At 44.5% G+C, this 26,103-nt stretch overlaps 2 protein-coding genes across 3 annotated transcripts; one reads left to right on the plus strand and one right to left on the minus strand.

The window, feature by feature from the left end:
- Positions 1-1,597: 1,597 nt before the first annotated feature.
- Positions 1,598-17,748, minus strand: LOC310696237 (transcription factor JunD-like). 2 transcript variants are annotated; one of them, XR_014520496.1, is made up of 3 exons: positions 15,701-17,748; positions 3,369-15,370; positions 1,598-3,016 (listed from the first exon to the last, which is right to left on the minus strand). XR_014520496.1 is itself a non-coding variant. In XM_083481538.1 (3 exons), the coding sequence occupies exon 3, from the start codon at positions 14,510-14,512 to the stop codon at positions 13,241-13,243; it is 1,272 nt and encodes a 423-aa protein (XP_083337664.1). In that variant the 5' UTR covers positions 14,513-15,370; positions 15,701-16,035; positions 16,452-17,748; the 3' UTR covers positions 1,598-13,240. The 2 variants fall into 2 exon arrangements, 1 of the variants encoding a protein (XP_083337664.1); XM_083481538.1 differs by having other exon boundaries at positions 1,598-15,370; positions 15,701-16,035; positions 16,452-17,748.
- Positions 17,749-17,802: 54 nt separating this feature from the next.
- On the plus strand, positions 17,803-25,115 carry THAP1 (THAP domain containing 1). The gene is made up of 3 exons (XM_083481586.1): positions 17,803-18,488; positions 22,324-22,519; positions 24,569-25,115. The coding sequence occupies exons 1-3, from the start codon at positions 18,418-18,420 to the stop codon at positions 24,968-24,970; spliced, it is 669 nt and encodes a 222-aa protein (XP_083337712.1). The 5' UTR covers positions 17,803-18,417; the 3' UTR covers positions 24,971-25,115.
- Positions 25,116-26,103: the final 988 nt, after the last annotated feature.

Consider the following 26,103-nt stretch of genomic DNA (forward strand, 5'->3'; position numbering starts at 1 on the left):
CAGTTCCCATCATCCCTGACCACTGGTCCTGCTAGCTAGGGATCATGGGAGTTGTAGGCCAAAAACATCTGGAGGGCCAGGTTTGAGGAAGCCTGCGTTAAACCATGAGCATGTCACATGTAAAGCTATGCTGAGCATCTTGTTCAAGCACGAGTGCTGGGAGACAAACACTGGAGAAATATTGTACATCTGCTTGTTTAATAAATGACCTATCTACTTCCTAAACCAATGCAGCATACCATCTCAATTGCATCCGTATCAGGTCTAATGTAGTTTGGAATTTGCACTCTAACCAGCCCAGAGATCAGTAACACTTGAGAACCATTGATAACAAAACAAAAAAATCAATATCCTAGTCTTACAGAACTAAGTTTTTCAAAACATTACAACCTAACTTGGAACATTCAAAGTGTCTACCTGACCAGTAGCTAAGCAAAACAAAAACACAGGAGCTAGAACTTAAATTATCTCTACCTGGTTTTCCTGTATAAGCGTGGAAGCAATTGTGGTCCTGTTAGCAAATTAGCTATTTATTCTGCACAGAGTAGTATAAAGAAGAGTTACCCTCAAAACAAGACACTCAAAAGCAACTGAGCCAGGAGAACAATCAAGTCACATGGCAAGTGTTTTACAGTTGAAGATAACAGCAGATGTGGGTCTGGAAGTTACCGTAAGTGACTGGGCAGTTACTTGGAAACCCCACTTGTATGAGATCTTTAGAGGAAGAGTGATAGGAATATTTGCTTCTACACATTTGCCTCTGCACGTGACTGTGGCATGATGGGAAGTCTTGCTTCTAAGCTTTTCTTCTGCACATGCTGCACAAACCGTTCCAATACTAAGACATTCCCTCATCATCCCAGAAGGTTCAGTTCATATTAAGTTTATGGCAAGATTACACTTTGACCTGTTCTTAATGCATAGTTGACCACATCTACGGAACACGATTATTATATTCTTTCATGTTATGATCAATCATTAGTAATTGTTTTAGTCATGCTATATCAATCATTAGTTATAATTTAATTAGGAGGTTTCATGCCTGTCTAGTTCTGTGCTCCCTTTCCCAGCCTTTAATCTATTGGTGATTAATGCCTATATGTAACCTTTGCTTTGTACTTGTGTTAACCAATCAGCAACAAGTTGCTTTGTACTTGCGTCAACCAATCAGAAATAAGCGCACCTGTGGCAATGTTGTAATATTCAATAAAAGAGACTCCTCGAGACTTGCTCAAGAGACACTTCCCAGATGACACTTGCTACTCGTCTGTCGTTATTCCAACCCAACAGAAGAGAAAGGTATAAGCATCACAAAAAATAAAATATCTGCAAGTCATCTTGTGGGTAGGTGGTGTAGATAGAGATTGGGTCAGTGTTTAGTTTTGAAATCTGATCTTTTATTGAAGGTCTCTCCTAACTTTATAACTAGTTCCCATAAAAGGTTGTAAGGTTAGCCATCAGTTACCTCAAATGGATAATCACAGCAAATTTTGCTGCACAGTAACCATGCTGTTATCTTTGGAATGATTTACAAATGATTCTAGCTTTGCTCCTTTTGACTTTAGCAGGGCAAAATAAGAAACACCAACAAAAATGGTATGAATATAAAGCCATTTTAATGTTCTGATATTTATATCAAATACTCAGTCAAGTATTTATACATACAGTATCTTATAAACTTAGTTTTAACACAACATGTACAAAATTGCACATCGCCGATTACAAAGTCATAAATGTAATCTTTTGTTTTCATGTAAACAATTTCAGCATGAGAATGTTCTACATTCCAGAATGCCTATCCCTCCCACTTGAGAATGTTCACTTCAGTCTCTATTAAAGATCTACAGCGTGATAAAAACCAGAGAATGTTCATGTAAGCCACTACAATCAGATACACATACAAGGCAAGTCGCCTTTTAGCCTTAAGTGCTCAACATAAAGTTTGGGAGATCTGATCCTGTTCCCACGAAGCCATTGGCAAAAGGCCCACTATTTGCAACAGCAGCAGGACCAACATTACCATCCTAAAATCTCCACCTGCCATACAGTAAAATAAAAGTCATCCACAACCCTCAGTTCATAAGAGACAGAAAAAGAGGGGAGGCAGCTGACTGCTGTTTGGCAGTAGGAATTGGGAATATTCTTGTAAACATGGATTTAAACCATTAGACAATTCCCGAGGTATAACATTTTACCTCCTCAGTCTCAGTCACACACACACACACACACACACACACCCACACACACACACACACACGACACAACACAACACAAATCAAGCTGTACATTTAGTCAAGAGGAAGTATTAGTTAAAAAAAAAACTTTATGTCTATAACCATCAATTTTAACAACTTCTAGTTCTATGCTTTATGAACAGTGATGATGAAAAGCCACAATGGGAAGGCGCTGGGCACATTTCTATTAAGTCCTGTATTTTATGTATGTTCACATGCCACCCTCAATCAATTGTTTGAACACATTCTTTGTCAAAAACCAACCACTCAATACAGAAATCATGAACGAAAGCCTAGCTATTAACCTTTGCAATGCTGCAATCCTATACACACTTACCTAAGCAGAACTCCAATTGAGCAAATTCCCATTGAAGTTACTACAAGGAGACACCCAATTACTTTCAAGTAGACATGCAGAAGATTGCCCAGCAAGCCGTCATAAAAAAACACCTATTTCCAGTGAATTATTCATTTGTCCAAACAAACTGTTAAAAAGCAATTTTTCAAGGACCTCTAACCTCAGCAAGTAAAAGTTTGCATTTGTTCTTGCAACTGAACTCCCCCCCCCCCTTCTTTGCTGTTACTACTAGCAAACAGGAAACTTTTTGCAGACGCTGGCTGTCCCATAGGCTTGAGTGTTCGAACTAGTATCTCTCTTTAGGAGGACTTTGTTACTGTGCAATAACTGGCTGTATGAGAATGACCCTGCCTGAGCTGCTTCTAGCCTTCTTTAGGACACATTCCCAGTGCACACCCCCCACCCCTCACACAGCATTTTGCACCTGGCTGGACGCGGGTGGCGCTGTGGGTTAAACCACAGAGCCTACGGCTTGCCGATCAGAAGGTTGGCGGTTCGAATCCCCGCGACAGGGTGAGCTCCCGTTGCTCGGTCCCTGCTCCTGCCAACCTAGCAGTTCGAAAGCACGTCAAAGTGCAAGTAGATAAATAGGTACTGCTCCAGTGGGAAGGTAAACGGTGTTTCCCTGCGCTGCTCTGGTTCGCCAGAAGCGGCTTAATCATGCTGGCCACATGACCTGGAAGTTGTACGCCGGCTCCCTCGGCCAGTAAAGCGAGATGAGCGCCGCAACCCCAGAGTCGGTCACAACTGGACCTAATAGTCAGGGGTCCCTTTACCTTTTTATCAGCTACTTGCAACCAAGTGAAGATGTCTGTGCCTGACGTCTCTACCATCTGGAAGCACATGCCTGGGGATCCTTGGATCTTGGCTGCTTTCACACACCAGCAACACATCCTGTAGAATTCTATCCGTTATATTTCAGTTGCACAATCAGAATGAATTTCAGGAACCAAAAAGTCACATTGAAACCAAAAATGGCAACCAGGCCTTCCGTTTTGGCGACTGTAAACCTGGTTTCAGGAGCCATTTGATGCCAAGCTTATATATCTGAGTTTCTAACACTGCCCCCACTGACGAAATGCTGTTTCCCCCATACACCTAAGCCAGAGACAGCTAACCTGTGGCGCTCCAGATCCTTTGGGACTACAACTCCCATCAGCCCCAGCCAGCACAGCCAATGGTTGGGGGTTATGGGGCATGCAGTTCAGCGCCTGGAGGGCCTCAGGACAGTCACCTCATAAACCTTACAAGCCTGGATGTTATCTATGATTGCGACACAGGATAGTTACAAGCTGCTGTTTTGAAAGAAGGGTTGAGAGAACTTCTTAATTTTGCCATGCAGCTATGGAATGCTCCCCTTGGTTGTGCAGGTGTATCCCAAGAAGACAACCCATTTAAGAAAACAATAAAGCCAAGTTTACCATTACACAGCTCAATTCCAAAATGAAGAGGTAAAAACAGTGTTTTGGTCATTGAACCTGGAGCTCCAGCACAGAGACTATTGGAGTATCCCTCCCCTAATACGGATGGGAGCTTGCTAGCTACTCCAATGCCACAACCACTGATCACTGGGCAGTCACTGGGTTGGCAATTCCTGAGCCACCTCTCATCAGTTTCCCCCAAAGTAGGGACACCACTTTGCAGTTATCAGCATCCACCGCTTTTGGGATTTACAATGTGGCTAGGAAATCAGGTGTGCAGCTAACCAGCATCTGACATCAATATATAATTCTAGAGAAACTATAAAAACCATTTCATTCTCCCTTTTACAAGCGTTAGTTCTGAAACTGCATACAGTGGTACCTTGGTTTAAGAACAGCTTAGTTTATGAAGAACTTGGATTAAGAATGCTGCAAAGCCAGAAGTAGGTGTTTTAGTTTGTGAACTTTGCCTCGGAAGCAGAACAGGTTCCGCTCCCTGTCGAGCGTGTTCCATTTGTAAACTAAGTCCCCCGCTGCTATGGGAAAGCACGCCTTGGTTTAAGAACGCTTTGGTTTAAGAACGGACTTCCGGAACGGATTAAGTTTGTAAAGCAAGGTACCACTGTAGTATAGTAGGAAGATATGAAAAGGGTGCATTTGATGAAAGACACAGGACCCACCCATCAACCTAGGTTTTGCTATAACAATAAAACTGTTTCATCTCAATTGCATTTAAACTAATACTTCACTTGATTACATTTCAATATGGGGTTACCGTGGATAAGTTTAGGTAACACTGAAAAATCACCAGCAGCGAAATCAATACTGGGAGACACTTCATGAGGAAAGTCAAGGTGATACCTACAATGACACTGCCGTCTCCCCGCAAAAAACATCCCCTCAGATTTTCATTAATTAATTATCAAGCGCTTTAGTTTTTGTAGCTAAATCAAATTGTCCAAAATTCTAGGCAGTACTAAGCCATGAAGTGGTGGACCAACAACCTGAGAGGGCTACACTGCTCTATTCTCCAGGGGTCGCTTACCAATGGTCCCCTGTTGGACTCTTGACTGCTTTCTGCCCCAGAGAAGGTGGGGACTGAAGTCTGACACCATACAAAGGGCCACAGGTTAGCGAAGTTACTTTCATAAAGAGAACATCAAGATTAGGCTGAATACTTGTTCCCGGTATGCTCCTTCTTAGTTGGAAGGTTTTTTCCTAGCACACAAGAGCATTCAAACACACAGCCCCCAACCTGCGGCCTGAAGAGGCACAATTCTCAAAAAGCTTTGCCATTTGATTCCTCTGAGTTATAAAATTGGCCCTAAAGACCTTCTCCTAAAGCTTGCTGTGAACCCTTAAGTTCTCAAGATGAGACATGCCAGCTTTTGTGCCAGCACACAAGCTGTGATAAATGGCAACATTTCGGGCAGATATTATGGTACCGGCATGTAAAACCTTAACTGATGTTTAGGAACACGTCTGTTATACAGTATCTATAGCAACTCTTTTACTGAAATTCATTAAAATGAAGCTCATGCACCAATTAGGAACCCCACTTTAACGACATAATACAAAGTGGCAGAATCTAAGCTGTATCTCAACTGCTATGATAAAGTTGAATGACCCAGTCTGAAGAATCTATATGAAATGACTGGCAACAGTGTTCAAGTCAACAGTGCACAAAATTGCATTTTTCAAAGATACTCAGACTTTCAGCATCACCTGAAAAAAAATGTAGCATGAACAACTGCTCCCTCAATAGTCTTTCCTTCTTGGAAGAAATACTGTTTGGCAGAACTCTAAAAAAAAAACACAAAAACCCTTGTCATCTCAGTGAGATGTAACATCCCTTGATCTAATTTAGTGCAAGGGGACTAAATTGTGCTGGCTCACACAATTCTCTTTCACACTTGTAGCCTACCATTGCTTCAAAACACTCACGGAGGTGTACGTGAGGTTTACGCCTTTTAATCCTTGCAAAAATCTTGAGAGGTAAGTTAGGCTGAAATACAGTGAGTCATCCAGAGAGCACCATCACAGCCAAGCTGAGATTTGAACCCAGGTACTTCCAGTCCAAACCCAGTCTACCCAACAACATATATATCCTCCAGTATATATAGGGTTCTACCTGTATATTCTTCTAATGGTGAGTGGATAGCAACTCATTTGCTCACCATCAATAATCTGTACAACTCTTACTTGAACTCATCCCAGTGATTCAAGTCTTCCTGTCTCTATGCTGAAGACTCTCAAGCAGGTGTGGGCAGCCTGTGGCTCTTTAGGTGCGTGCTGGACTACAACTCCCATTCTCCTGCGCATTGGCCATGTTGGCTGGGACTGTTGGGAATCAGAGTCGAACGACATCTGACGGCCGAGGGAGGGCACAGGTTCCCCATCCCTGAACTAAAGACTACAATCCTATGCACACATATCTCAGAGTATGCCTCCCTGAGTTGAGCAGGACTTGATTGTGATAGCAAATATGCTTACAGTTGGGTTACGAAGTCTTTTTATATGAAAAGTGTGGGATGTGATACATAAGTAGCAGTCAAGTACAACATTCCTTATTCTCCTAGAGCGGACATGCAGAGAAATGTCTGGACCAGCTAGTCGAAAACTTCCTGTTTCCTCCTGGCTGGGACATCCTTCCTTTGCATGTGACTAGAGGTGGGCGTGACCTTACCTGTTCAGGTAACAAAAGGACAAGGCATGCTGCCACACTCTCTCTTCCATCTTCCTTTTGTTGTGTGAACTGCAGTGACTGCTAGCTTGCAGTCACTGGGATTATTCCCCCATATGGGGTAGAGCCACATTTATATACTTGTAACTAAGTCTGCCTTCAGGGATCCAACCATGAACTGATGATGTGAGTAAACTTTTATTGACATTAAATAAGATTGCCGTGTGTTTATTCTTTTAAGAGGGATATAAGGGAACTTACCAGGAACCTAATAGTGAAAGGCTTACACAAGCCTGCAACCAGCTATGTTTAAAAGGGAAATGTAAAACTCTGATAAGTAAAGGAACTTGCTAGCACAAGTTAGAAAGGATAGTAATCAACAATATATCCTCTCCTGCCTCCCTGAACATTCCCACAAAAAGTTTGATAGGACTCGAGGACAAAAGCTACAAAAAAAGGAGTTTACATTTATGCTCTTCTCACAGTAACATGCACGTTTACAGCATTCCAGATCAAGCCATTCATCTTAATCTGCTTCAAAGCATTTTGGTACAGGTGCCATACAATAATTCACTATTGTACTGCTAAGGATGATCAGGAATGTGATTATTTTGGAGGCAGCTGACAGAGACCAAGCAGGGTCCCCATTTGTTTTACTGTTTTCTATTACTGGGTCTCAGCATGCCTACTTTGAAAAACAAAACCAAAACAAAACTGTAATGCAACAGACAACTTACAGTGAATGCTATTCAGCAGCATACGGCATAGCGGGATGGAAACACTTGCCCGACTTCCCGGCAGATGAGTCGCTGCCATTAACCGGGAGGGCAGCACGAGCAAATGCACGAGCAGGATCAATGGGTTGACTCTGCTGGTGGCAGTTGCACCATTGCCACTCCCGGAACGTAACGGTGGCTCACCTTCTGGACCAGGCATAGGCAAACTTGGCCCTCCAGATGTTTTGGGACTACAACTCCCACCATCCCTAGCTAACAGGACCAGTGGTCAGGGATGATGGACAGCTGGAGGGCTGAGTTTGCCTATGCCTGTTCTGGGCAGTCAGATAAATGCCTCTGTTCCACCACACTTGCCCAAAGCCGGTACTATCTACTATGGGAAATAGTAAACAGATTACGGAAAACAGGGATTACAGTATGCTAACGGAAGAAGGCATCATTCAGTAACTGCAGCATGTTTTTTATCCTCTGGTGTAATATACAGGACAACGAAGTCACACTCAGGAGTAGACCTACTGAAATCAATGGACAAGTGTGATTTAGTTGGATGATATTGTATTATTAATTATTATTATTATTATTAGATATTATCCACTGTTTAAACATTTGCAAGCAATTAGGACCAGAATATCTGAAATGACTCCTTACCCGGCATGGCAGGCTAGCTTGCTTGCGATCGTATGAGCAGGATACCTAGAACATGGACTGATGATATAACTCAAACTAGTGTGAATACATGTAGTCTATTTTTTCATGCTTAACTCACACAAGGTTAATTCTCTCGTTCCCACACAACTCTTCTAGTTACGAGACCAGGTCTTGCATGACCACAAAAGGCTGCAGCTTTGCTGATCAGCATTTCTAGGATTAAGCATGCATAGGAATCATGGAGTCTTAAATCTAAAACCTACACATCTTAGAATACCACTTTAAAATCATGCAGACAGACCATATGCTTGGAATGACTGCATCCAAATGTTGGATTGGAAACATATGCATTAGTAATCTATGAAATTATAGCTAGTGATCAAATCAAGTGTCTCTGCCTCAAAGGAACAGATAAAAAAAAATTCAGGGTATCATTACCAAACAGTGTTCATTATTTTTAACCCCAACTGAAATGAACAGAAATCACTTTTAAGTTTGCTGCCTCTGAGCTAGGCCATTTCAACATTCAATTCCGTCTTCACAATTAACCACAGTGTATAACTAAAAATGGATTCAAATTTGCAGCAGAAAGCAAAAATAAGCCTCACTTACATCGCTTTATGCTTTATATATTCTTCCTCTCCAGGGAAATGTTATTAAAATATATTCTGACTGTAATATAAAAATTCAGAAGTTGTTTCAGCAAAAATTAGTACTTTCATACCCCACTGATTTCAGTGGCAGAGTTTAAATCAATGTTTAAATCAGTGGAACATGTTTAAATCAATGGAAACTTAAGTGCCGTCAACATCTGCCCATTGTATTTAAGATGTCACTTAGTGCAGATCTGCTTTCGAGTACTTCAAAATGAAAAACACCACCCTACTAGTATTTATGGCAACAGTTCAGCACTGGTTAAAAATGGAAAGCGCCACCACCATTCAGATAGTTGACATTTTAAACCCAGCAATTCATTTTTTTTGTAGCTGAAGAACCTACTTGCTATAAAATCACATGCCATTACGAGCATCTAGGTCCAACAAAAAACCACCATGTTATGTTTTTGAAGATCGAGTCCACACCTGAACACGAGCTTCCACCCAACGATAGGAAAAAAAAAATATTTTGAGAGCCAGACCTATACCACCAGTGTGTTAAAAAGAGGAATTGGGTAGGAGTTGTGACACATCGTCACTCACTAAGTTAGCAACAAATTAGTCAGCTCCTCTAGACACACAACCATGCGAGTTACTACCTGAGTGTTCATGTGGGCTATGTAAGTGTGCAGGAAAACCAGCTGCCCTCCCTCTACCTAAGGAAAAAGGTTTACAGTCCCTTTAAATCGCCTTTTTCACTGACAGAAAGTGCCATGCCAGTTCAACAATGGACATCACCCGGATCACCAAGCTCACTAGAAACTGGAATATTTGCCCAGTGAAGTGCTAATGCAGGTGAGTACCACTCAGCCTGGAATTTTGTGTGTGCATGCCTGTGTGTGTATCTGGTGGGTATTCTTAAAATTATCCAACGTGCAGGAGCCAAAGAAAGCAAACCAAAGACTTGCTATAATACATGCACACAAAAGAGCAAGCAGAAAGGAGTGGAAAGGTGGATTCAGATGAGAAAAGTGCATTTTAAAGGAATGATCAATCAGGTACTAACTCACCTCTGCAAAAAGAGAGAGAGAAATTCTCAGAACTGGGTGGGTGAGAGGAGAGGGACAGACCACAACATGGAATGGGCTTGAATGCATCTGAGGCTGGGGAATGAGAGGAATTCTATTGGTGGGTCAGAAAGTAAAATGTTCAGTCATGAACAGCACTGCATTTAAACAGGCTTGCAGGGACACTGACAGGATGACTGGTACTTTTAGAAAAACAAGAGCCATTAATACAAATATGAGGCAGATAGCAAACAAAGTTGTGGACTTTGTGTTACTGACTTTAGCAGAAAAGGCTACGAAACGGGTGAACAACCTAGAACACTGCATATATTTCAAGAAGCAGAAATGATGCAGCAGGCAGCCCCATCAATCGCAACAGGTAAGAAAATGTAGGTTCTCAGCTCCAACCTCTGAGACAGCCAGAATTATTATGTACCCTTACGAGAAAAGTTAAGAAACAAGTTGCAAGAAACATGCAACTTCCAGGTACATTTGAGAAGCAGCAACAACCGTGATTTATCTAAGCCTGAGCTTTTTTCCCTTAGATTTAATATTCCAGATTAGAACCCACCGGAGAAAAAACATTGTCACATCATCGGGCATTTTCAACTATGTAAATGTAGTAGCTGCTCTGGTCCCAGCTAAGGTGATACCTTTTGTACAACTCGTTATTTAATTTGCATCCCTCACACTTAAGGCACTGCTATAAAGTCTCCACCTTTGCCATATTATCCTTTAAGAGTATGCAAGCTCGAGTACTTTTTCTGCCACACTGATGAAACTCTGGCAATTAATGCAATATGGACTGATCAAATGAATTAAGCTTTCTTCCAAGTTTCTCCATTTCTAAAAGGATAAGACTGGTTATTTCACATATTTGCAGCATTATGGTTCCAAATACAAAAAGCTCCTGATGTCATTAAGTTGGAGCTGCAATCCTATGCATACTTAACTTGGGAATAAGCTTGACTTAACTTACTGAGACTTACTTCCAAGTAAATATGCAAAGCATCGCTCCAAGAATCTCTCCAAAGCATGGAAATGGTACTGTGTAATATAATCTATGATATCTGTTTATCATTATTTCTCAAGCAAGGTTGTCACAGTACTGCCTTATGGAAAGTAATATATATATACACTGCCACAAGCTATTCACATGTTATATCCAGGCAACGATTGTTATATCAAGAGCTCAAGTTTAAAATAAACCACAGAAACAATAAAACTGCATTTTGAGAAGCATCCAAACTACGCTCTATACAACTGGGGACGGGGAGGAGATTTTGCACGGCACACTTTGACCAGAAAACTGTCAAAACTCTCAGTTAAACAAATTACAGGCAACAGTTTCTTTTTACTGATCCCACTTTAAAACAAACCTCAAAGACTTCAAACTTCTCTTTCCTCCTCCCACCCGGAATCACAAAGTCACAGAATTGGAAGTTGGAAGGGGTCAGCGTGGTCATCTAGTCCAACCCCCCTGCAGTGGAGGAATCCTGCCCACAGCCATCCCTGGGTGGACTTGAACCACCAACCTTCTGGTTAACAGCCAGACACACTAAGAACTAGAAAATATTTACAATGGAAACTGCAATAAAATAGCTTATACGCTGTTCTTGGAAGAAAAACCACCCACATTTCTATGTGTTATTCAAAACACAGTACAATAGAATTGTTCTATTTTTTTAAAAAAAAACAAACCAAGCCTTTTCTGCATAGCAGTGGCAGTGCAACCCTAGACATGTCTACTCAAAGGCAAGCTCCACTGAGTTCAATGGGACTTAGTCCTTAGTAAGTGGGCATAGGACTGCAGCTTCAGCCACTATACTTCCATACAGAGCAATTACAGCTGGAATGTGCACCATGAAGGATAAATCATCTGATATTTACTCTTCCAAAACCATTTCTTTTATCATTCTGCACATTATAAAAATAAAATGTGACATTCCAAAGCATTTCAATAAATAAGCCTATCAATGTCCCAGATTTGTGCTGGCACAAGAAATAAAATGGAGCTCATAAGTCTAGAAAAAACCCCCACAATCTTCTTAAAACACTAATTTTTAAATAAATAGTTTTGTGTGGCACATCATCTTCTGTTGCTGTACGTTAGCACTACTCATTCATGATGAGCAAATTATCCGGCATCAGAAATTCAACCACAACATTCTCACAGCAACTATGGTAATCATTTTTAGACTTTCCATTATTACACCAAGAAAAACTACACTGCCATATCGTCTATAATATTTATAGTATCTTCCTAAACAATTACATTTTGGCTCTCTCAAAGTCTGAGCAATTCTATAAAACTTCTACAGCAGGAAAATAATAAGTTATCTCTCTGTACATAAGACTTGACAAGCCCTGTATTAGCTACGACCATCCCAAATTCTTGAGAAACATTTCACAAAACTACCCCGTGTCAAACTGCAAGGATTGTATCTTTTAAAAATATTACCGCTCTTATCAAAACACCTAGCAATCTGCATGACATACATGCCCCTTACCAAACAATTAGCACCCCATCATAGAAAATCTAAAGCCTTTTTAAAGAAATAAATAAATAAGCCTGCAGCCAAAAAATACTGGAGTTTTTAACAATCCCTGGCAACTTGAAGAAAAAGCTGTACAGGTTGACTCTAACCACCTTCCACCACAAAAATAAAATTCAAGAATCTCTAAAATATATAGTCCTCAACAAAGACAACTTCTGCCCACACCATAAGCTCAGGTGGGATCATTGAAGAGATCTTTGGACTTCCAGCAACAATCTGGTTTTGTTTTTTTCTGTGTCTGATCTGCAAAGCTTTTCAGATTTGTTTTGAGCTGGAGAAGCTAGAAAAGTGAGCACATTTTCAAGCTGGAGTTTGTTTTTGAAGATCACCAGCCTCAGGCTTTCCTGATGTAACTGGGGACTGTCAGAATGGCATCAACTGCTGCAGCTTCACACACCCTCCTTTGCCTTGATGTCTGCGCACCTGACCTGTGCTCCTGAACGAAAAACCCAAACACCACAATCTGGTAATTAATCACTTCAGCGTCACTTTCACGACTTGGCAGGAAAGCTATCGATGCTGGAAATGATCTCAAATTGGTTTCGACTGAAGAGTACTTGTTAAAAGTTTTGTTTCCGGAGTAAACAACATTCCCTGGCTGTCCAAAGCGCCTGTTGTCCCATCCTGTCCCTTGAGGAGCAGAGACTGTTGCTCCCCACATTTCTTCTCCCTCCCCACCTTCCATTACGCCGCGTTTCTCTCTGGCTCTTAGGGCTCCCTTTGGAGCTGGGAAGAGGGCACAGGGGTGCATAGGGGGCGTGTGGGAGAGGAACCTCTTCACCCATCCGTTCGCCAAGCTCCTCCGATGACCGAATGGCACCTTTGGGAACCGAAGAAGAGGGAACTGAAGGTTCGCCACCATCCTTCCCGCTCTGCCACGCAAGGCAAGCTTGTGCGCGCCTCGGTATCTCTCCCCGTCGCGGGAGGGTCGAGCGGCTTCAGCAAGCGCTGGCCTCCGGTTCTGTGGCTCCTTCTCTGCCCGGGGGCTGGCTAGCTGCCGCCGAGGTCTGCGTCGGGGCCGCCGCCGCGGCGTTAATGTGGCAGCCGCTGGAGAGGTGGCTCCGGACGCGGCCTTGCAGCTGGGTGACCTGGGCGCGCAGGAGGCTGGCGGTGGCGGCCAGCTCGGCGTTCTGCCCTTTGAGCGCCTTGACTTTCTCCTCCAGGCGAGCGATGCGCTCCAGCTTGCGCCGGCGGCACTTGGAGGCCGCGATGCGGTTGCGCAGCCTCTTGCGCTCGGCTTTCAGGCGCTCCTGACTCTCGGCGTCCAGCGGAGACAAGGAGGAGGCCGGCGGCGGCGAGTCTCCGGACGAAAGCGCCGGAGGTGGCGGCGGAGGAACCGACACCACGGCCGCCTCCGGCACCGTCTGCGGCTCCTCCAAAGCTCTGCCCGTCGAGCCGGGCGCTGGAAGGCGAGCCACGACTTGGGGAGGGAAAAAAGTGCCGCCGGCCGACGGGCTGGCCGGGTTGAAGCCGCCCAAGGTGGTGTAGACGGCGGGCGACTCCTGGCGGGACGGAGGGCAGCAGGGGCCCCCCGGGTGGGCGGTGGGCGAGAGGGGCGCCGGAGACACGCCGAGCAGCTGGTTCTGCTTGTGCAAGTCGGCCAGGGCTTTCACGAAGCCGTCGGCGAAGCCCTCCTGCTCCTGCGTCACCGCCTGCTGCTGGGCCGAGGGCTGCGGAGACCGGTACAGGAAGGAGCCCCCGGCCGCCGCTGCCGCCACCGAAGGCCCTCCGCCGCCGGGGCTGGCCGGACCGGCCAGGCCAGGGCTGCCCGCTTGGATCAGCAGCTGCTCGAGGTCGGCGGCCGCCGGCAGCTTCAACAGAGGCTGCAGCACGCCCGAGCCCACCTCCTGGCCGACTCCGGGCGCGTCGGCGATCAGGCGGTGCACGGCGTTGCTGGTGCCGCCCCGGGGGCGCAGCGAGGTGAAGGGACCGGTGGGCGGCAAGGCAGCGCCGGGGGTGGCCACCGCCGCCGCCACCAAGTCCCGCTGCTGCTGCTGCTTCTTCCCGGCCAGGAGCAGCTTGTGCTGCTGGTCCGCCGCGCTTTCCTCGGCCGGCTCCAGCCCCGCAGGTCCCGCTGCGCCGGGCCCGCCCGCGAAGCCCGGCAGTTGCACGAAGTCCGGGAGCAGCTCCAGCCCATCCTCGCCGTAGAAGGGGGCCACCTCCATTTTCACGGCCACGCGGGCGCCCGAGCGCCCGCCGCCGCCGCTCATGCTGGGTGCGACGGCGAGCGGGGCCGGAGTTGACGTCGCTGCTGCTGCTGCCGCCGCCACTAACTGAAGCTCCTTCGCTCCCAGGAGGGGAAAAGAGGAGGCGCGCAGCCTCGAAGGCGCCGCCGGCGGCAGCAGACCCTCACCGGGCGCGCCCGCTCGCCGCCTCCTGCCCCAGGGCAGCCGCCTGGGGCTCGCCGCTTTCTACTTGTGGCATTTTCGGGAAGAAAACTCTTCCCACCCCCCGCTTCCAGCCAGAGGAACTGATGTCAAAAACGCCTCGCCTTAGCAGTTCCTGCCGCTCCGCCTTTCCAGGCTGCGGCCGCGGCGGCGCTCACACTGCCCTCTAGGCTCCGGCGCTGCCGAGGCTGTCCGAGCGGCCTTGGGCTGGCCCGCCTGCTGCTTTTCTTTGTTTACGGAAGGCGATCGCAAGCAAAACAAAGGGAAAGGGGGCGCTGCTGCTTCTAAAGAGCTGGCATGGGAAGGTGGCATAGAGAGAAGAGAGATTACAGTACAGTACTGTAAATCTGAATGTGGGAAGGGTTCCTTTTAGATCTCCCCCCCCCCCCCAGTGTGCACCCATACTATAGAGAATATCTTCGGCCGCAAATCTTTTCCAAGGCGCTTTGCAGTTAATACCGCAGGCTTTTAAAGACGCCTGATGACGAGTGACAGAGCACGTGCCTGCTTTACCAACCAAAAGAAAAACCTAATGCACAGAGGCATGTGGATTTGATTCCAGATCTTTAAGCAAAAATGCAGGGGAAAGTACGGGAATTTTTAAGATGCTTGAAACGGTGGTCAAAGCAGGTAGGTGGAGGAATAGCAAACAGACTTGTACAACCAATAACAACCAACAGCCTAAAGCAGGGGTCTGCAACCTTTAAGACAAAAAGAGCCACTTGGACTCGTTTCCGAAGGAAAAAAAACCTGGGAGCCGCAAAACCATTGCAACATTTAAAACAAATATATCTCCAGAGCCGCGATCTGACAGCGGGCGGGAAGGTGACGCCAGGACTAACGCACGCACCGCCCCCATGTGACGTCACAGCCAGTACAGCGCCTGCCGCAATGGGGAGTGTCGGGGTGCACAATGCGCCTCCTCCCCTCGCTAGTATCCGCCCCAGAGCCGCGGTAAAGGTGTAAAAGAGCCACATGCGGCTCCGGAGCCGCGGGTTGCAGACCCCTGGCCTAAAGCCACCCCTCAACTTGATGATATTCAGGGACCACTCAGACTGTTTTCCTATTGCCATAGGTGAAAATACATTTTGTTCTTCTCTTTCTCTGATTGCAGTCCCTGTTCTCTACACTGCATAGAGGTAACTCATTTCTTCAAGTATAAGGAGTGATGGAAAAGGGAATATTGTATTCAGGAAAATAGAAGCTTAGGGAGTTGCTGCCTATCATGCCAGACCATTTGTCTATCTATGAGAGTACTATATACATGACTGGCTACAGCTTTCCAGGGTTTCAGACAAGAATTACCCCCAGTCCTATATGCAGATGCAAGGCAGTCAGCCAGGGACCTACCAATGAGATAAGTTAAAATATGTCAAAAGCTAGGCAGAACAGAGAACATCTAAACCTTCACCTAAAAATATTCGAAGGAGCCAATCTAGCCTTTCTTGGCTAATCAGGATGGGCCCAATAAAAAGACACACATCCCAGCCAACTTCATCACTCTTGCCAGCAAAATCAGGACAGGGCTTCCAAATATGAATGCAATTGATGGATAGTTTATACAGGAGGAGGTGGCCCTTCAAATATTCTAGTCCAGGACCATTCAGGACCTCACAGAGGTAATATAATAGCCAGTACCTTGAATTTAAACAAGGCTTTTTTGAAATGGTCAAAAAAGCAAGCACCAAATATTATTGTGGCATCAGCTGTAATTTCCCAATATTTCCCAAGGGCAGCAATACGGCACATTGCAACAATTTACCTTGGGTGTGACTAAGGCAGGTGTGGGAGTGGGCAGGTCTGCTTTCTCTGTTGGGTATGTTTAGCCTGGTAAAGAGGAGACCAAGAGGATAGCCGTCTTCAAATATCTAAAAGGCTGTCACATGGAGCAAACTTGTTTTCTTCTGCTCCAGAGGCTAGGACCTGAACAAATAACTTTAAGTTACAAGACAGGAGATGCTGCCATCAGGAATAACTTTTTGACAGTAAGAGCTGTTTGAGAGTGAAACAGACTCCCACAAGTCTATCTATGTTCTGCCCTCAACACCATAGTTCAGTCAGTAGAGCATGAGGGTTGTGCGTTCAAACTCCACATTGGATGAAAGATTCCTGTATTGCAATAGGTTGGACTAGTAAATTGTAAACTGTATGGTCTAGCTTAGAAGACGCCCGATCCAATATTACTCCTGAAACCCTGCTGGTTGCTGTGGTAGGGAGTGGCTTGCTTAACACTGGCTGGTAACCCAACTTACTCCCCTCAACTGTTCCTTATAAGGCTTGGTTTCCAGACCCTTGATCATCTTTGTCACCCTCCTTAGCAGACATTCCAGCTTGTCAATACCCTTCTTAAACTGTGGTGCCCTGAACTGGACACAGCATTCCAGGTACAGTCTAACCAAGGCAAAATAGAGTGGGACTATTACTTCCCATGATTGGGACACTATACTTCTGTTGATGCAGCCTAGAAGAGCATTTGCTTTTTTTGCTGCTGTATCACACTGTTGACTCATGTTAAGCTTGTGGTGTACTGTGACCTCTAGACCCTTTTCACATGTACTACCGGCAATCAAGGTGTTCCCCATATTTGTGCAGCTGGTTCTTCCTGCCTAAATGCCTTACACACTCCTCTCTCACAATGGGCAAGTTCCCCTAATGTTTTCTCACCCTAGAGCAGAAACCACTTCGCTGTCACAACATATCCATCCAACAATATAGTCGTTAGCTCCACATTAACGAGAGCCTAGAGAAAAAACACACATCTACTAACCCAGGATATAACACCCACTCCCCTCCTGTCTCCCCATGGGTGTTGGGGGGCGGGGGCGGACAGGACCCACAAGAACAGGCTCACATACTGGAGCATGGAACAACTGTTCTCCTTCTACTAGCATCCCCATCAACAGATAATGAACATTCCATACAACTCCATACTTTTTACCTAATGGCCTAGATTTTAAAAAATGAAAGTCCACAAAGCCATATTCAAAAAAGGGCACATCACCCTTTGGGGCCATTCCATCGAGGCTGGTGGTACTTATGTGCAGAAATTGTATGAGACCAAAGCTGTGCTATTAATTAAGCAATATAAACTGTGCAGTTTACAATCAAGCGATATATATGTCTTGTTGAGTTAAAAAAAATCCTTAGTACTTGGTTACCTAGGAGTAAGCACAGTTCAGTTCAATGGGGTTACTCTTAAGTAAGTAGGAGCAAGCGCGCAGCCCTAAAAGGAAGAACAAATCATGCAGAAATTCTTCCATCTGTCTCTCGCTTCAGTTTCAGAACGATTTAAAATAGGCATCTGCGAGAGGCCACCCTATGCGCAAGCTCAGCTTTCAAATCAGCCCTTTTGAAGAGGGCAACAAGCCACTGTTCGGACGCACGTACAGTTACGAGCGCGGGAGCCAAGGAAGGCACGTCAAAATCTGAACGGCCGCTCCTATTGGACGCGCCGAGCAGAGACGTGCCGCACCCAAACCACCGCGGGGCGTGACCAATAGCAAAGCACGGTGGCGGCGCTCTCGCGAGAGTTGCTCTGAAGCTGGCAGCGCCATGTTGAAGTAGGGAGAGGCCACATCCAGCTTATGTCGTTCTTCGGGTTTTTTAAATTTTAAAAAAGGGACGCGGAGGCCTCGGGGAGGTATTTGGATCTTCGCGGCCTTTTAAGTGTGCTTTCGAGCTCCCGAAATTTTTTTTTACGGCGGTCGAAGGAGGGCGGCAGCGAGAGGATGGTGCAGTCTTGCTCTGCCTACCGTTGCCGGAATCGATACGACAAAGAGAAGCCCATCTCCTTCCACAAGTGAGTAGGGGCGGTGGCACGAAAGCCTGAAAGGAGGGCGCGAGGAGACAGAGGGAGAAAGAGAGCGGGAGCGCGCGCGCGCGCCCACCCGGCCGCCTGAGCGGGCGGGAAAGGGAGATGCCGTTTGCTTCACGAGGCGGAGCCACAGCGCGTGCGCGCTCCGAAGGGGGGAGGGGAGAACTGTTAAAATGTACGCTGCTTCGGCCTTTACTGAAGAGACGCGGAGACAAAGAAGGCGGGGCTAATCGCGCTCCGGTTGTTAATTAAAAAACAATACAAAACAAAAAAAACACACCCCGTGATGGGGGGGGCGGGGCCGGGATTCGAAGATGTGCTTTGTGGGCTGCGCGATTGCGATGCGCGTGAGGCAGATTAACCGTCACTGACAGGCTACCTCAAGTGCCATCTCCCTCGAGGCTAATTTCTGGTGTTTTCCTTCCCTTTTTCTTTTGGTAAAAGCACAGAAAAAGCGCCGTTTTTACCCGTTTGCAGCAGCATTAAAAAGAGTTTTCGTGGCTTCACAGGTGTATTTGTTGTTGCTGGAGCTGCTGTGACCCCCTCGCGAGTTATAATCTTCTGACGTTTACAACAATAAACACTGTCTTTAAAGAGTCTCAATGTTTTGTTTTTTTAGTCCAGGGGACGTGCTCTCTTCTTTCCGTTCTGCACCACCCCATCTATCTCGTAACTACTTGCTGTACTATCACCCTCTGCTTCTTCCATAAATATTCCATAAATATCTTTGTATTCCTGCAGGTCACCTCTATCTCTTACCCTCCTACTTTTCTGTTTTTCTCCTCCCCCTTCCCCCAAATCTATGTATCTCCACCTGTCAACTGACCTCTTTTTTTTCTTGCCCAACAAGAGGTTTGCTTGTTTTTTAATCCACTACACTGAGTTTCGCAGTACGTAATAAATGACACCATTTCGATGAGTTTGGGTAGACCGCTGTTTCCCAAACATGGGTCTCCAGCTGTTTATGGAGCTACAACTTCCATCATCCCTGACCGCTGGTCCTGCTAGCTAGGGATGATGGGAATTGTAGTCCAAAAACAGCTGGGGACCCAAGTTTGGGAAATGCTGGGGTAGACCCAAGATCAGGGATGGGGAATTGGTGGTCCTCCAGATGCTGTGGAACTTGTGTTGGCCCCAGGCAATGTGGTCAATGGTTAGTGTTTATAGCGGTTGTTGTCCTGCAACATCTGGAAGGGCAGAGGTTCCCCACGCCTAGATCTTTCCAACAAAGAGGTAGGAAAGAAGCACAAAACAGTCATTTGGCATTTCACATCCGAAGACCAAAATCAGAAAAAGGTCCACAGCTGTTTCACAGTTGTTCACATCTGCTGACTAGCAAATCATTGCAGGCATTATTTGCTGCAGGGTGAAGTAATACAAGTGGTCCTTGAGGAAATCCAGAAGTCCTATTCCTAACTCCCCTAGTTTTTAGCCAAATCATCATTGCCTTGTAGCAGCGGCCTGAAAACTGCTAAGGGGGCTTTTGCTATAGGTAAAGGGTAATTCAAGTGCTTCCCCTCCTTGGCACGATCAAGAAGTTGCACTCAACAGGATTTCCAGTTGAAATCCAGTTTGTAGAACCAAAAATGAATTTCCCCCCGTTTTTGCAGTGATTTGATAGAACTCTGCCTCATTAAACAAACAAGCAAACATTTAAAGCTAAGTGAGGATGTTTTTGTTTTGCCTGGCAGGCTTTCTGAGCTCTGAAATTCCTTGAGACAAGCAGAAATTCAGGGATGAGAAAGTTTTTGGCTGTTGAAACTACACGTGTTGCTTTGCTTTTTTAAAAGGCGCACAAATTCATTTACAGGCTCCTTTTTGCTGCTCTGCTTTGAAAGTTATCACAACTTAAGCTGCATTTGATTTAATGGGGACTATTAAGCAACTAACTTACTCTGGATCCAATCCCATGTTTTCTAAAAAATTAGAAAGTGAGTTGAATATGGCTAAAGGGACAAGGGCTGTCTTTAAAGACTATATGCCTGGTAGAAATTCAGCTGTTATAATGTTCCCAACATAGATATATATGAGGTGCAGCATATGGAATATCTGTCTATTATGTAGCCTTTTAAAGGCACAGAAGGTTTTTTCCAGCTCATGTCCACCACCACTATTGAAGCATAATCTGTAGTAATTCCTCTTGTATCAAGTGAACAACTCATGCTTTGATTTACGAGTATTTTATCTGTAGAGGCGTTAGCTGTATTTCTCATTCTAAACATCTGTTATAACCATCTTCCTTCAAACCATTTACTAAAACTAGTATTAAGCGTATCCAGGCTATCTTATGATTGCAGAACCAGGGAAATCTTCACAGCATTCCATGGCTTTGTAGATCTCAGCGCCCAACGTTCAAGATCTGAGTTTGACATTTACTGTTAGGATATGGACAGCCCACAGCCTGTTCTCTGGCAAATTTTACAGGCTTGAAGAAACAGCACCAGTTTCCCTCACACTGGTCATATTGCCCTGCCCCTGAGCCAAGTTGAAACATAATCCTGTAAACTTTCAGTGGTACTCTGTGTTCCCAATAAAGCACATTTGCTTTAGTTTTAACAGGTCAAACATGCACTTTAGTTTGACAGTCCTCGTCTCATTTTTTGGCCAAAAACACAGTTCTGTTTCAGCTGTTCCTTCTTACTGTCCAGTGAAAACCTATATTTTCAAAGGAGAAGTAAAAAAGAAAGTAAAATCTTTCAAGTCTGTCAGGTGGTTAGAATTACATGGACTGAAAAGAGGTAGATCTCCTGAGTTTTGTTTTAATTCTTTGTACTCCTTATTTATAAACCAAATAAGTAAAACACATATGCTGTATATGTTCTCTTATTGTCATCTTTTCTGCACTCACTGATAACCCATCTACCTTTTTCTTGTTAAAAATGCCAGAGTTTTATTCTGTGAGGATATTTAATTTTGTGAAAAGTCTGTTAATGTTTTGTTTACCACCTTAGGCTCCTTTGGGAGGAAGGGCGGAATAAAAGTCTAATTAATAATAATACAGCAATCAGAGAGAAACATTCAAGGGCACTAGTATAAAATGAAATCTCCAGCCCTGCCTACTTTATTTGAATTTTACATTCATTCCTATGTACTGCCACCATTTTTCTACAATTCTGATTGGAACCAGAAGCAAGTCCTGTGTGGAACTCCTGTTATTTATATATTTTAATATCACTTTGAAAACAGCTTCTGGGACAGTTTATTACTGTTGCCTGGTAGACTTAGTGGGGAAATATCCTTGCTAGTTTATATAGGATGGACCGACGGAATGTGTGCAAATAATAACCTACAGTATTAATTGCCTAGCCTTGTTTCAATGTTGCTCTAAGATTGCAGCCCTAAATGCCTTAGTTTATGGAAGTCCCATTGCTTTATCAGTTTATTTTAGTTAAATTGCAGTCCCACCATGGTCAAAGACCAGCTTAGGAGCCTTAGGAAGTGGTCGGGATGAATCCTGCACTGCTAGAGTCTCCAGTTACATCTGGTCCCCACTTTGGTAGTGGGGAATGGGATGTGTTGAGGGTTGCTGTGGATCTACAGGAGTCAAAAACTTCTTTGGACTCCTGACACAGTATTAGAGTTGGAGAACAAAAAGCATTTAATTTAAATTAAAAAGCCAGAAGGAGAACAGAATTGGGAGAAAAATCAGATTTGAAATAATGAGCTTTTAAAATAAGTACTTCTGACTTTTGAATATTAGGTACTAGTTGGTGAGTTTCCCAATATTTCTCTACACACAGGACTGCAGTTCCCCAGCATTCTTTGAATAATCTCTCTGCTCCATCCACCAAATTCTGCTCAAATTATGTTTTGTTTCTAGGTTTCCCCTCACAAGGCCTGATCTCTGTAAGAAATGGGAAGCTGCGGTTAGAAGGAAAAATTTCAAACCAACAAAGTATAGCAGCATTTGTTCTGAACATTTTACTCCAGATTGCTTCAAAAGAGAATGCAACAACAAACTACTAAAAGACAACGCTGTGCCAACAATATTTTGCCATACAGAACCAAATGTGAAGGTAAGTGAGGTTTGTGGATCTTTTATAAAATGTCTATTATTCACAGATACATTTGTTTATACATAAGCAGTGGTTCTTTTTCTAAGCAACAGATATTGTGTGAAGAGGAGAGCAGTTATTAGCATTGGCACCAAATAGGAGAAGGCTGAATTGCTCAGTTCCTGCTTCTTGATATAGTAACTGGAATTGGCTCTCAGCTCCTCTACTACTCGCTCCCATTAATTGAACACTTTTTTTTTTAGTTGTTGGGGGGGCCTTCAGTGTAAAAATGTGAAAATGGCTTTTTCATTAGGCTGCAACTTTTAAAGTGTTGTTAGCACTTTTAAACACTTGGTCCTACAAAGGTCCTACACCCAATAAACTTGATGGCTTCCATAAGAGCTCGGAGAGAGTGAATGAGCTGTGAGCAGTGCTTCTCCTTTAAGGTGGTATACTATTTGCTTTCCTCACCATTGCAAGGGCACTAAACATTTGACAGTATGTGTGGCTACAAAGTACCCCGTTTTGCCTTATGATTCCTGGAGAGGATCGCTGCTCCAGACTATACTCACTGTAAGGCCTGTAGCCTTGCCTGCCAAAGGTTCCAAGTTCAGCCAGGAAATGTCCCTGGTCTGAAACGTTGGAGACCTGCAGCCAGACAATGTAGACAGTACATAGACCAATGGCCTAAAACAGTTTTTGTATTGCATTTGTAAGCCTCAAACCTTCTTCCCACCTTCTCAGAGGGGGAGTGGGGAGATGAACTGCTGGGGGTGGGAGGGGCAAGATGGTTTTCCGACTTCAAACTCAATTCCTAGTTGTAGGGCAGGGCGATGTATCGATACAGCATCTGAAATCAGTTTGAAGTCCACATTGCGGTAACAGCTTAATAGTATTCAGCATGGCGATATACTGCAAATCACGATGTGTGCATGTGTGTTATGTGAAAAATAATGATAACTTCTCTCATGATTCCTGCTGCCCCTGTTGCTCTGTACCAGGGGTCAGCAAACCTTTTCAGCAGGGGGCCAGTCCACTGTCCCTCAGATCTTGTGGGGGGCCGGACTATATTTTGAAAAAAGAACGAACGAATTCCTATGCCCCACAAATAACCCAGAGATGCATTTTAAATAAAAGCACACATTCTACTCATGTAAAAACACACTGATTCCCGGACCGTCTGTGTGCTGGATTTAGAAGGCGATTGGGCCAGATCCGGCCCCCGGGCCTTAGTTTGCCTACCCATGCTCTGTACTATAAAATAACAGTTGTAACAATATGCTAAAGGCAAGTAAAATTTTATCAGTTTTAGACTCCTAAGTAGTGGCAGATGCCAGGATATTACCACATTCGCCTCTACATACTTCCATCCTTATTTCAGACATCATATGTCAGTATATTGCTATGTTTAGCTGGTGAAATATCACGATGTTGAAAATCAGACGTTGCTCAGCCCTACTTAGAAATTTAAAAGGAGGCATTCCTACGCCCACAAGAATATCCTCTATTCATGGATAGATTATTGCTTTTACACTGCATAGCAGCATTCTCATCATCAGCACCATTTTTTGGTGCCCCTGGGAATCTTCTAATGGGGTTTATCGCTCTTTCCCATACACCCTGAGAAGTGCCTGGGTTTCTACATGGTGCAGTAGGACAGGGGAGCTGGAGTGTAAGTGTTCAAGTCATTGTGGTGTGGATTAATCTATCCTCAGTGGTTACATTTCAGATGTGGCTTGGTAGTGAGAAGAGAATGGTATCTTATGGAAGTATAAGGCTTTTGTATCACTACAAAGAGGGAAAATGGACGACTGAGATGCTCAGAGATATACCCAACTGTCTTTAAATAGTGTAAAAATGTATAATACCAAAACCCGAATGGATAAAGTTATCAATCTACTGTTAAAACTGGCTATTTAAATAGATACTTAACACTGTAAATTGTGAGATTACAGTTTTCGTCAAACAAGCTCTATTGATTAGCAAATTGTAGTTGCTGCCTAAAAAAAAATTACAGATGCCTGTAACAAAACAAACTTAAATGGTATGTTCTTGTCTTGTTGTTTTTAGTCTGAAGGCACTCAAGAAGCACTTGAAGTACCATCTCCCCCTTCTCCTTCACCTCCTCCTCCACCACCACCTCAAACTGATCCAAGACTAGTAGACCCCAGCATTGGATTATTAATGCCCCCGCTTCACACTCCCAATAATATTGCTGTTTTTTGTGATCACAACTATACTGTAGAGGATACAGTACACCAGAGAAAAAGAATTCAGCAGCTGGAAGAGCAGGTGGATAAGCTGAGGAAGAAGCTTAAGACTGCACAGCAGCGATGTAGACGTCAGGAGAAACAGATTGAAAAACTGAGAGAGCTCGTTCAGTTTCAGAAGGAAAAAGACGTCATCCCTGGCAAAGGTGGCTATGTGATTCTGCCTAATGACTATTTTGAAATTGTGGAAGTACCTGCCTAGAAGGTTTATGTCTATATTTATGGGGCACTGCCAAATTGAGCCTCATCAGACTAACTCAGAAGTTCATTTTAAAATGCAATGCTTTCTAGTTCTGTGTAGAAGATACTTCAGCCCTTGAGCATATTAAAAAATTGCTATATAAGAATTCTTCGTCACTGACTTTCTGGCATTTTTATTTATCAGTTGCTCAATAATGATAGTTGCAGTAATTGCAGGAGATGATCATTTCATGTGAAGGTTCAGTTTCCGGCCCCTGCACGCATTGGCAGAGCATGCATAAGTGTGTTACAACTTGCCCCCATTACACCTCTGTTCTGCCCTCTTCTGGGTCCATAACATTCTTCACTTATAGCATAGTCCTATGCATTTCTGTTCATAAGTAAGTCTCACTGTGTTCAGTGGGGCATACTCCCAGGTAAGTGTGCATAGGATTGCCGCCTTACAGAACACACCTAAGTACAGTGGTACCTTGGGTTAAGAACTTAATTCGTTCCGGAGGTCCGTTCTTAACCTGAAACTGTTCTTAACCTGAAGCACCACTTTAGCTAATGGGGCCTCCTGCTGCTGCTGCGCCGCCGGAGCCCGATTTCTGTTCTCATCCTGAAGCAAAGTTCTTAACCCAAGGTACTATTTCTGGGTTAGCGGAGGCTGTAACCTGAAGCATATGTAACCTGAAGCATATGTAACCCGAGGTACCACTGTATGGTTACTCAGACATAGATCTGTTGAATTGACTGGGGCTTGCTGTTGTTGGGTGTTGTGTAGCCAACACAGAAATTTAGTCAAGCAGTTAAGCTCACCACAAGAAACCACTGCGTAGTAGAGATAGCTTTTACTTGGCAAACTCACACTATATACACACACTAGTAACAGACAATAAGTCTTTACTCTCTGAGCCCAGAGAGGGTTCATTGCTTTCACAGTCCTTGCTGTGGCCAAAGTCCACAAGGCAAGTACTAAGTCCAGTTGCTTTCAAAGTCCTGCAACTGTTAGAATTCTCTTGAGTCCAGAAGTCTTGTAAGTTGTCCAACTTCTCTCCCACAAGCTCTTCTCAATGTCTATCACATTTCCACAGTTCCATAGATTTCTCCAATGGCCTTCACAAGTCTCCACTAATCCCCAACAGTGTGTGC

This window comes from Podarcis liolepis (genome assembly GCF_965112155.1).
Source record: "Podarcis liolepis genome assembly, chromosome: 17".
NCBI classification, from domain to species: domain Eukaryota; kingdom Metazoa; phylum Chordata; class Lepidosauria; order Squamata; family Lacertidae; genus Podarcis; species Podarcis liolepis.